The sequence below is a fragment of the Halichoerus grypus genome, chromosome 3, assembly GCF_964656455.1.
Source record: "Halichoerus grypus chromosome 3, mHalGry1.hap1.1, whole genome shotgun sequence".
Classification (NCBI taxonomy): Eukaryota; Metazoa; Chordata; class Mammalia; order Carnivora; family Phocidae; genus Halichoerus; species Halichoerus grypus.
The window spans coordinates 86,364,937-86,377,527 of NC_135714.1; the positions used below are offsets into that span (position 1 = coordinate 86,364,937).

A 12,591-nucleotide genomic window follows, 5' to 3' on the forward strand; every position below is an offset into this window, starting at 1 on the left:
ACACAAATAATTCCAGTAAAATCTGGCAAGGACACCAGAGGCGATTGCCTCAACATTAAGTGAATCTTGACTTTCAAACACTATGAAGACAAAGGGCATGCTTTTTCTTCAAATTATGTAATTCTAAATCCTTCTTCTGCCCCTTTGTCGATGCCGGTTCACGGCTGCTTAATACAAGTTACTCATTTGAGCCACTTTATTAGTGTCCTACCCATTGGCCACTAAATTTTATAGTGAACATTACAGTGTTGTTGTTGTTGTTGTTGTTTTAATGCATAAAAGTTGAGACAGAGGTAACCCTTCAAAAAGAACCAATATCACACAGCCACTTCAATTACCTTATTAAAAAACGGAGGCCTCAAGTTGAACGTACAAAAGACGAAAGGGGACAAATGAGGAATCGGAGTTCAAGCCTTTGGCTAAGCTGACAGGTGAGATCACTTGCACACTTGGAGACTGCATCTGTTCCGAATGAACAGCTGCCGTGGGAACATCGCAGTACCCCCACTCCGCCTGAGCACTCACCTTTGGCTGCTTGCCTATTTCAGAGCGCTGTGCAGGCTCATCAGCTCTCTGCCCCTATAAAGCCTTGTTCTTTTTACATGAAAGCAGCCTTTCCTAAAATTGTCAAGCAGAATAATTTTCCTCCCACTCCCTCAGGTCATTCTTACGGTTGCCCTTAAAGTAGATGCACCTCCCGCAGCCCTTTGGAGTGAGGAGAGAGTGAATGAGCCAGCTTCCTCTCCTCTAAAGGGACAAGGGAAGAGTCCAGAAAAGCATAGGAACAGCCAGCACTCTGCTGGGTATCCCAGAGAACTACAGAACCACAGAACCCACAAAGAGTGATGATCTTCTACAGTACTGCCTTTTCTCCTGGTGGAAGCCACCTAGACTGACTTCTTGGAGCCATGTTCCTGAGATTCAAATTTTATTAAAGGAAAAATATAAGTGAATTTTAGGTCTTTTCATTTAACACATGATAATCATGCATTGTAACCCTATTTTGGCTAAAAGCAACTGGCTAACTGGCCTGAGGATTTTCCTTGCATCCATTCTTAAGAACTGCATCTGAAGAACAGTCTACTTGAAGGGGAAAAAGTTATTGAGTACCATTTTCTGAAAATGTGTTTCTTTCAGAGCTATTACTTGTGCAGTACTTTATTCAGTTAAACTGTAGAACTCCAGATAAGTGAGGTAGTTTTTATAATTTTTAGTTTTGAAGCAGAAGATTAAAATAGACCCACATTCTATCGTTTTTTTCTTTTAGGAACACATGATTCTGTGTAGATTTGCGGATCAGACAGCTGTCCAGCTTCCACCCCAACGAAGACTTGTAGGTATGTGTTTTCACAGAGCAGCTGATGAGTAGATTACGTACGGTATGCCTAGGAATGAATGGACTGGCTCTATATGGGGAAAACTGGTCCATTTATCAACAAGAAACTCAAGTTTGTTTTTCCCAGAAAAGGCAATCCATGTTGAAAAGGTCTTTGTAGGTATAAGAGTATTTTATCCCATTTTTGTTAACATTAATACTTTTTTAAAAAAGATTTTATTCATTTATTTGACAGAGAGAGACACAGCAAGAGAGGGAAAACAAGCAGGGGGAGTGGGACAGGGAGAAGCAGGCTTCCCACCGAGCAAGAAGCCCGATGTGGGGCTCAAACCCAGGATCCTGGGACCATGACCTGAGCCAAAGGCAGACACTAAACGACTAAGCCACCCAGGTGCCCAACATTAATACTTTTAAATTCATCTTCAGTATTTGTACATTGAGCAGAATTATGTGAAATCTCTTTCTTACTGTTATGAACAAACTGAGGGATCTGTCTAAAGCCACAGAAGAAAATATAAAGATGGAAAAATCAACTTTGCATGCCAAAATTAGTTAAAATATGTATAAGCATTTTTTCTTGGAAAAAAGTATACTTGTATATTATTAATCATAGACCAATTTATTCAACATCTGTAATAGTAAATATTACCTTAATTGGAAGACCTGCAATAGCATTTTAAGTTTAAGTAATGAATTTATCCAAGACTTTGCTTTAGAAAAAGAAATCACATTTAGAAGGACAATAGCAGCTAACAGTGACTGCGCATTTAAGTGCTGAGCTAAATGCCTTACCCATTATCTCAGTAAATTCTAATGAAAATACTTATGGGGTATGTACTATTATTTAGGACTGGGACAAAAGTTTGTCCAGGATCCTTTACCTGGTAGATGATGGAGCCACACTATGAACTGATACGAAGGCTAGGTTCCAAAATTAGGGCTTGAGAAGATTGAGTGGAGTCAAAAATAATCTTTAAAATTATTTAGAAGAGCCCCCACATTGGAGGCCATCATAGTATATTGGAAAACAGATTGCCATTTCTTTGGCTGAGCACCAGATGTGATAATTAGCTTCCATACAGGGACTGTGTTGTGTGAGAAGTAGTTATCTTCAAACTCTAAAGTCAAAGTCAGCGGGGCGCCTGGGTGGCTCAGTCGTTAAGCGTCTGCCTTCGGCTCAGGTCATGATTCCAGGTCCTGGGATGAGCCCTGCATCGGGCTCCCTGCTCCGCGGGAAACCTGCTTCTCCCTCTCCCACTCCCCTGCTTGTGTTCCCTCTCTCGCTGTGTCTCTCTCTCTGTCAAATAAATAAATAAAATCTTTAAAAAAATAAAAATAAATAAAGTCAAAGTCAGCATAGCAAGATACATACAGAGAGGCATCTGAGACCTGATTTCCTTTTCTTTCTCATACTCCGGAGCATAAAGATATGGAAAAAGCTCTTCCTCTCTCTCCTGCATGCAACCTCCTTCTCTTTCCCACTCCTTTTCTCTGCCTCCTCCTTCCCCCATTCCCAACTCTCTGAGCTAGTTGAGTGTACATGTGAATGTTGAGGGAGTGCTAGATGGGAAGTTGCTGGAGTTGAAGAGGAGGAGGAACATTTGGCCTGATCACTGGCATGAGGGGAGGGAAGGTCATGTGCAAAGTCACGGACTCCATCAAATGTGGACATCTGTACTTTGCATGGGCCATATTTTTGTTCTGTGAACATTTTAGGAAGCTTTCAAGGCCCCCAAAGGGAGACTACCAACAACTGAATTTCAGTTGTAAAGGTACTTCTTCAACATGTGAAAACATGAGATTCTTTTATGCAATAGAAAAGGAAAAATTAACTGGACTGGGATCAAAGCCAAGGGTGAAGGAGCTGCAGTGTAAACCCAGGGTGGGTACTGAAGGAATGCAGGGCGTCTATTCTGACAGAGAATGTTTCATTTTAAACTGAAGAGTAGACGGAGGTGGGTTGGGGGGAGCCTTTACAGATGTCTTAAAAGATGAACAGTATTTTAAGGGAAAAAAAGAACGTCGGCCGCACAACTGTTGATGAACGGGGAGGGGTGGGTTGGGGGGTGATTTCGCCTAAATGGAATTCAAGACCTCTCTTTTTATATCATTTCTAACACAGTTCATCCTTTTTGGCATAGGAGCTTTTAAGAAAAAAGTACAAAATAAACATTTTAAATCTGAATGTCTCATTGCCAATTCTTACCTACTGACTTCACCTTCCACAGTTTTTCTGTGAGGGTTCTTCTGTCTTCCACAGAAGAACGTCTCTGTTTCAATTATCTGGCTTCACTTCTGCAGCTATTCAATTTTAGTAGTTTCTGTGGACATCCAAATAAATTATTTAAAAATAATGTTTAGTCATTATTATAAATAGGAGGGAAAATGGAATTAAGTTCTGCATAGTCAGTAGCCTTTTGGAGGATGAAGTTTGTATACTGAATTTAAAGAAACTGAAAGCATAAAAGTGAACCATAGCTTTGAATATATTCAACCCCAAATCATTTTTATTTCCAGAGCTACCTTTAACATAGAAATTTGCATTTGCCAAAGGAACACAAATTAGCTGCTTTGCTTGCCAGTCAGGTTTTCTCTTTTGTTTTCCAAAGATTACAAAGAAGATTGAATACCACTATTTTATTGGGGTGAAGGAGTTCTGAAAATTGATTATGTTACACTGAACATACACATCCACCTGAAATAACTGAAGCACAAATAAGAATTTTCTCAAATATTTTCCATTTCTCATTTTTCCTTGTCCTAAAAATTCCAGGTTCAAATGTAGCCCATCTTTCAGATGCCTCTTTGTTAGCATGACACTTTAAATATTATTAAAGATAGATGTTATTTCTTTCACAATGTTACAGGTAATATATTTCCATAGGGAATGCAGGCACAAGGTCTTTAAATGTATTTTTAACCAAAGTGGGAAATAGGATCTGTAGTCTGTATTTGAGATTTATTTATAAATACATTTTAAAAAGTTAACATTCTCAAAAAAAAGAAAGTTAACGTTCTCTAAATTATCAGCAGAAACAAATCTGTGAACTGTCATATGTGATTGTATTTTCTCCGTACTGATCAAGAGTTAGGTTGACAGAGACTAAACAGGACTTGGGGGCAAACAGCATTCGCCATATACTTGTAGATTTTGTCGCTGTATAGATGGACAAATTGAAATTGCACTGTTCCCTGTAGGGCGTCTCATGATACCATTTTATTGTATTTCAGGAAAACAGTGCATGTGCCTAGTGGATCTGGATCGAGCAAGAGCTGCAGAAGAATGTGGTTACTCCGTTCAAGTAATATCCATGGAGCCAGAGAGCTGCTCTCCCAAAAATAACATGATCGTGGGAGTCCCCATTTAGAAGGAGATATTCACATTTGATGTTTGGCCATCCATCTTCATGATGAAAGCCCAGTGGCATTTAGGAGGTTCTTGGCATAACTAGAAAACAGCATTAGCCATATTGAACTTATTGTGCTCAGGAAGGAAAGCAGCAGGAAAATCATGGAAGAAAGGCTGCCTGCAAAGCATCACAAATGCTCTTGTAATGTATGATTAAAGGACCACTGGTTTTCATAGTGAGAATCCCCTGAAGTCTCAGCTGCCAACAGAATAATACTCACCAGTGGAGGTTACATCACTGGAATAACAATTTCCTTCTCACTTCACAGCTTTTCTCATCTTGCCAATTTGATGTTCAATTCAAAACAGTGAATTGAAGCCTTTGTAATCATTGCAGCCTTTATAATCATTTAGATATTCAAATGGAGGCCAAAACTAGACTCAGTGGGATTGGTTGGTTGGTTGGTTGTATTTTAAACAATTGTATTTTTTCTATAATTTTAAAAATATCCAGTCAGGCAAATACAGTATGGTTAAATTTTTAAGCTGGGATGAGATGGACTTGTATTTCATTTCATATACTTCTTTAAATATGTTTCCCATAAATTACCAAATGAGATTATCACTGGTTCAGACATTTTATATGAAGACATAAAATACTTGCAGGAAATTTCCCACTGCGGGAGTATGTAATTTGGACATAAATTCTAATTAATCAGTAAATACATTGATTAATGAATTCCAGTTTATAAATAATTACTGAGGATCCATTATTTTCAAGACCCTGGCATAGATTCTTCTAAGGATACAAAGATGAGTTGCAAGAGACATGGTCCCTTGCCTATGGAATAAATCATGTAAAAGAAAAATTAATGAATTAGTTCTTTATGTCATAATATAATGTATGGTCACAGGATTTGTTTTCCAGATATCAACCATATTTTTTAGTTACATTACTTTGCTTTACATTACACTTATTGAATGTAGATTGGAGGTAGGAGGAGTACAGAGTTTAGAAGTTTATTTGAATATTTCTCTCTTCTCACACTTCTCCTCAGTCCACCAGCTGAACTTTTTAAAGACAGATGACATGTCCTCTCTCACATGCTGCTAATTATTTAGCTTTTACATGCCCTAGGTTATTCCATTTGAGATGAGATTTATTTCATTGATTTTGATGTTTTCAAGCCCTGTATGACACATACTATGAGAAAAAGGATTTTAATAAGCAACTCTTTCATCATCATGACTTAAAATGCAGAAATAATTTATTCAAGGGAGGGGGACTTGAATTCTTGTTTTCTGAGGTAAAATTTAAGAAAAGAATTAACCATCAGCCCTGAGTTTTTTAGTCATTTTTACCTATAGATATACCATGCTCTTTTATCCTGGGCTTTCTTTTTTAAATGGAGGTATAATTTACAGACAATAAAATAACAGATTTTAAGTGTTGAGTTTGAGAAGTTTTGACATATATATATATGGAGATTATATAATCTCCATGCAACTGCCACCAGAAATAAGATATAGAATATTTCCACCAGCACAGAAAGTTCTCTTACGTCTCTTTCTGTTCAACTTCACCTACCCCAAAGGTAGAAATCTCTCTGATTTCTATCATCCTCCATTTTCTCTGCCTATTTTTGTCCTTCATATAAATGAAGTAATTTAGTATGTAGTCTTTTGTGTCTGGCTTCTTATTCCCAAGATAGTATTTTTTGAGAAATATCCATGTTGCTATATGTATCAATAGTTTCTTCTTATTCTTAAGTAACATTCTATTATATAAATTTATCAAAATGTATTTATTTACTCTCCAATTGGTATTTATTTGGGTTATTTCCACTTTGAGGATATTACAAATAAGGCCTATAAATATTCTTGTACAAGTCTTTTTGTGGACATATGTTTTCATTTCTCTTGGATAAATACCTAGTAGTAGAATTGCTGGGTCATTGAATAAATGAATGTCAATTGCCAAACAGTTTTTCCAAAACGGTTGTACCATTTTATATTCCCACCAGCAATGTATAAAAATTCTAATTCTCAACACCACCCTCACTTGATATTGTCAGTCTTTTTTATTTTAACCATTCTGGTGGACATGAAATGGTACTTCACTGGGATTTTAATTTTCATTTCTCAGATGACTAGTGATACTAAGCATCATTTGTTAAGTCAATGTTCAAGTCTTTTACTCATTTTTAAAATTAGGTTGTTTGTGGTTTTTTATTGTTGGTTTATAAGAGTTCTTTATATATTCTGGTTAAGAGTTCTTTGTCAGATATATGTATTGAGAATATTTTTCCCAGTCTGTGGCTTGCCTACTCAATTTTCATAATGAATGTTTTAATTTTCAGGAAACCTAATTTATCTGTTTTTGCTGTGTACTTTCTGTGTCCTCTATAATAAATCTTTACCCACCCTGAGGTTATGAAGATTTTTTTCCATGTTTTCCTACAGAAACTTTATGGTTTTAGCTTTTTACATTTTAGGTCTATGATCCATCTCAAATCAATATTCACATAGAGGTAGGTAGGTTTTGAAAAATATACATTTGTTTTGGCACCATTTATTTAAAAACGTTTTCTCTTCCTATTGAATTGACTTGGCACCTCAGTTGAAAATTAACTGATGTATGTGTATGAGCCTATGGGGTCTCTAGTCTGTTCCATTAACTTGTTTGATTACTGTAGCTTTATAGTAAGTCTTGAAATTAGGTGATTTTCCAATTTCACTTCTCATTTTCCAGATTGTCTTAACTGTTCTAAATCCATTGTATTTCCATATAAATTTTTAAATTGGCTTATCAATTTCCTTAAAAAAAAAATAGCCTGCTGGGATTTTTGGTATTGTCTGGAATCTTTAGATCAATTTAGGGAAAATGAACATATTAGCAATATTGACTCTTATAATCCATAAACATAATATATCTTTCCACATATTTATGTCTTCTTTAATTACTCTCAGTAATATTTTCTAATTTTCAATATAGATGTTTGGTTTTACTTATTATTTGATAGTTTTGATGCTGTTACCTTAAGTTGTTCCCACTACCCAAATCCCCTCCTCTTACCCCTCCCATTAACGTAAGCTCATTCATCCTTCTGCTCTTAGACCTGACCTCCTGAGGAAAGCCTGTCCTAACTTCTCTGGAGTTATTTACCTGTTATAGAATGTGCACCGTCCAGAAGTCTTCTCCACCCACCGCAGGTGACTCAAAGCACCCCACCAAAAAAGCCCCTATGGTAAGAATCGAGAATACAAAAGGAAGTGACTCCACTTTTTCCCACCCTGTTCTCAGGCATGGAATTCTCCAGCTGTGATGGCTGTGGCTAGTCATAGATATGGGTGTTAACGATTGCCCTTAGGACACGATTTTTCTGTGTAAATCCTTTCCAAGGCTCCTTCTCCGCCAGGGCAAATGAAAGAGGTTGGATGCAGGCAGCAGGAAGGTTGTTAGCAATGACAACAGTCCCAGTAAGTGACCTGGTTTCACCCCTACACTTGTCTGTCAAAAGCAAAGCTGCTCCTCACGACCTCTCTCCCCCACAGTTGTAAGATTTGAAGCCAGAGATCATCTTTCATTAACTTTCAAGCCTGGCTCAGAGATAGGGAGGTATAATTATTAATGACTAAATAATTTTATCTTATTTAGGGAGACATTTCAGTCATATTAGAAATCAAAATTTTTCAGAGCACACATGCGATACAGTATGTGAATAACAATAATTAAACATTTAATCTCATTCTCAAGATTTTGGCTACAGGTGTTACCCTCTCCATCATTCGAGAAAATTGCCATCAATAGAACTTCCACATACACCTGTTTTTCTATTGGTTTTCACAATAAAATTAGAGCTATGTTTCTGTGGAAGTGATATAATTAAATCATTAAGAGGGAGCAATACTTTTTTTAAGTTACAATTTTTAAAAAGCAGATTCTCAAAGCAAAGTAGTTGGGCATTTTCAATAGATATTTTTTTATACTCCAGAAATACATGTCTGTTGAAGAAAAACTAGAAGACGTGGTTACATAAAAAGGAAAAAATTTTAAATCACTGTTAATACTTTGTTTTACATCTTCCTAGACTTTGTTCTATACACACACAGGCACACACAGAGAGAGATTTATTTAACAAACACTAATACAGTATTTAATATTTGCTAGGCACTCTTCTAAGTCCTTTGTAAATAATAACTCATTTTCAATCCTCATAATGACCCTAAGAACTAGATGCCATTAGTCATCTCATTTTATAGAAATTAAGGCCAGTGTTTCATAATAAGAGCAGACCCAGATTTGAACTCAGCAAGCAGTTGGCAGAGCTTATATTCTATTTCAGGCTCCTTACCAATCCTATCGGGATTAGCTGAGATTTGCTATAGTAACAAAATCTCTCTGCCTTTTGAAGTTCTACACAAGAAAGATGTATTTTTCACTTATACTACATACCCATCCAAGTCAGTTATGACTCTATGCCACATTATCTTCACACCTGACCAAGAAGCTTCTATTAGGAACATAGCTGGTCTCATGGAAAAGGAAATAGACATGGCAAACTATCAGCTAGCTACTGAAGATTCTGCTCAGATGTGATATATTTCACTTCCCTCATTTTGTTGACTAAAGCAAACTATGTAGCCCCTCCTGAGTTTTAACACAGTGGGGATGTATATAGCCTTGGTGGAAGGAGGTTGCAGATAATTGCAAACAGCAATGTAATGTACCACCAACAATGTAGTTGAAAGAGGAAGAAAAGAGGAGGAAGGGCAAAAGAAGGAAGAAGAGAACAGAAAGAAAAGGCTATTGCATCTTCCAGTTTAGAAATGGAGATTCTGAATGCAATTGACTTGGAGTAGGGCATTTTATTGAATCAATCAAAGAGGGAAGGCATGTGTCATAAGCATTTCCTGTCATTGCTCTGTGGACCTTTCACACTTACTATTGGAAAGGAATTTTCCAGAAAACACGTGAAAGGAGTTGTTTTCTATTATACAAGATTGGAGAAACTTCTATTAATTGGAGTTTCAGATTTGCAAATTCTGCCTTACATATTAAAGTGTTTGATCTGTAATGCCAAACATTCCTTTAGGAAGGTACGAGTTTTTACTCCTAGGAATATATAATTATTCATTTTCCTAAACCCTTAACCAACACAGCATTATCAATTTTTTTTTAATTTTGGCCAATTTGATGGGCAAAAGTGCTATTTTGTTTTGATATTCATTCTTGAAGTTATTCATGTGATTGCATACTTTTCACATGGTTATTGGCCATTTATATTTTGTGAATTGCCTATTCATCCATTTATTAATTTAATCAACACATGTATTGAGCTCTTGCTTTGAGGCCAAGTATTGTGTCCATATTTCTTACTCATTTTTCATCTGATACTTTTGTCTTTCCTATAAATATTAGTAAAGTTTTATTGCATTATGATTTTTTAAGTTGGCTTTTATGGAAGAAGGTGTTTTTGTTTTGCTATTATAAAGTTAAAAATACACATTTGGTCACATATGTCACTCTTTTCCTTGTGATTTCTGCTTAGAAAGATTTTTCCCACCCAGTGATAAAAAAAAAATCCACCTATATATTTGGTATTCTAGTTCTTCAGTAGTTTTACTTTTTATACTTAAATCTGTAACCCAGCAAGTATTTCTTCTGGTGGATGGTTTGAGGTAGAAATCTAATATTTATTTTCACATTAGTTACTTTCACATACCATTATACAAATCCAACTTTTTCATTGATTTGAGATGCCTTTAGTAAACTAAGCATACTTGGGACTTTTTCACTTGTATTACTTTCTATTGAATTCTTGTACCAGAATCACACTCACTAAATTATTACATCTTTATAATACATTTTGACGTGTAATAGGGTAAATTTTATTTTGGGTGGTCAGGGAAAGGGTTTGTGACCTGAAACACAGAGAAAGTTGAACTTTTCTCCTAAAATTATGCCCCGTAGATCAAAACAGACAAGTATTTTCCTAAAGACAGGGACCATAGTTTTAATTAGATTCTCAAAAGGATCCATGACCACAAATAACACTAGGTATCACTGATCTAAAGGAAGTGAAAATGTAACAGAATTCAATGTTCCCCACTAAAGAATTAACCAAACATTAGAATCTTTTTTTCAATATTTACAATAAAAGAATCATTATTTGCTTTTTCATAGCGCTCTAAAGAAGCCAGGTTTTGTTCATTTGTATTTGTTTGCTTTTAGGTCTAGTTTATGTGACCCAAGTAACAACAGTTTATAGTCAAGTAAGAAAATGCAAAATTCAGCAACAAACAGAGGAGAATATTTACTGGATGGCTGATCCAGAGGATCCTGAGAATTTATCTAATGTGAGCAGGATACTGTGTCGGCTGGTGGCACCTAGAACAAGGCTTTCTGCCCGACTAATCTGAATGGGCCTCTTCCAGTGCCTCTGTCTCCCCATGACACATTTGTGTATGTTTATTACGTGTTCCTCAGTAGAATCTAAGCCCCAAGCAGGCTGTTTTATCCACCGTTATCCTTTCAGTATTAATCCAGCTTCAGGCACATAGTAAGAACTCAGTAAATATTTACAGAATGAATATTATATTTTAACACCATCCATGTGGGGTAAAAATACATATAAGGTTCCCCTTTCTCCTCTGCAGACACATATTCAGCCATCAGGCATGTGGGACTTTTGTATTGTTTTGGTTTGTATTGTCTTTGTTTTGTTTAATATTTTAAGATATGTTTGGCAAATCCAGTGCTAATGAAAACTAAGAAGTGACAGTTACTGCCTATGTCATCTGAATAGTTTTTATGAAGAAGACACTGGTAAGTTATTTCCCTGTCCATGCAGCAAAAGGGAATGTGCTTAAGGAGATAAAGTGCTCAACAAATGTTAGTTTGATATTTTCCATGATAAACCTGCCCCAGCATAGAGGATGGCTCAAACAAGGTGCTTAATAAATATCTGTAAGTGATACCGAATGACCATAAAGAACTAAAACAGTGGGATGTCATTTCTCTGTCACTAGAGCTGTTTCAATGAGAAAAGAGGAGCTTGCTCTTCACAAAGCTGACAACTGGGCTCAGTCACAGATCATTTCCCACCATCTGCCTGCATTTCAGTCAAAAGGGGAGCATATGCAAAGCCTTGGAGTCCCACAGACTATTTTTCCTGTACGATGCTTACTCCTTTGTATAGAATAGCTCACTCAATTATCTGAGAATAATAGATAGCCCCATATAATTTTGGAATGCAGCACATATTTTGTTGAGAAAAACAACCATATCCCATAAGAAGTTCTCAGTAATTAGGAAAAGGAAGCTAGAACTTCTTAGACAGGAAAGGAAATCCAGTATAGGGGTAAAAATTTACCACAGATAGTTAAAACTGATTTATATACTTAATCAACTAGGAGTTGACTATAATAGTAATAAAGGTGAATTTTATATATAATCAAATTTATTTCACTGCAAATTTTAAAGTCATCTTGTTTCTTTCTTTGATTTAATCCTGTCTATTATTCATATTCAATCCTTCATAAATCATCTACAGTTTACTTTGAATTTAATGAGACTAAAAATACATAGTACATTCCTGGCTAAATGGCAACTGTCCGTCCCTTATTACATTTTGAGTGTAGAACTGCCACAAAGCAGAGTGATGACAACGAGACTCTGAGTAGATGTCTAACTGACTACTTGAAGGCATGTTTGCTGCTGAATTAAGAGCAGTTACTTTGGGAAAGCATCTGTGTGTGTATTTGGAGAAGTGAAAGGAGGTGTGGGGAGAGAGGAAACAATGCATGTAAATTAAGATAGCTTGATTTCCCCTCCGTCTCACCCTAAGAGAGCATGTGCACCTTATTTCTAGAATCGTACTAGAAAGTTTATGTAGCTAAATTA

At 36.2% G+C, this 12,591-nt stretch overlaps 1 protein-coding gene and 1 long non-coding RNA gene across 5 annotated transcripts in view; one reads left to right on the top strand and one right to left on the bottom strand.

Moving 5' to 3' along the window:
* The window catches only part of GSTCD (glutathione S-transferase C-terminal domain containing), a 130,226-nt gene extending 123,112 nt beyond the window's left edge, over positions 1-7,114 (top strand). For all 4 annotated transcript variants that reach the window (XM_036094753.2, XM_036094752.2, XM_078069045.1 and 1 more), the window contains 2 exons: positions 1,268-1,337; positions 4,568-7,114. In XM_036094753.2, the coding sequence (XP_035950646.2) occupies positions 1,268-1,337; positions 4,568-4,704 (207 nt within the window). In that variant the 3' untranslated portion in view covers positions 4,705-7,114. The remainder of the gene's footprint in view (positions 1-1,267; positions 1,338-4,567) is intronic.
* Positions 3,518-12,591, bottom strand: part of LOC118537410 (uncharacterized) — a 39,032-nt gene continuing 29,958 nt past the window's right edge. The window contains exon 4 of the long non-coding RNA XR_013446424.1: positions 3,518-3,657. This is a non-coding gene — a long non-coding RNA (uncharacterized LOC118537410). The remainder of the gene's footprint in view (positions 3,658-12,591) is intronic.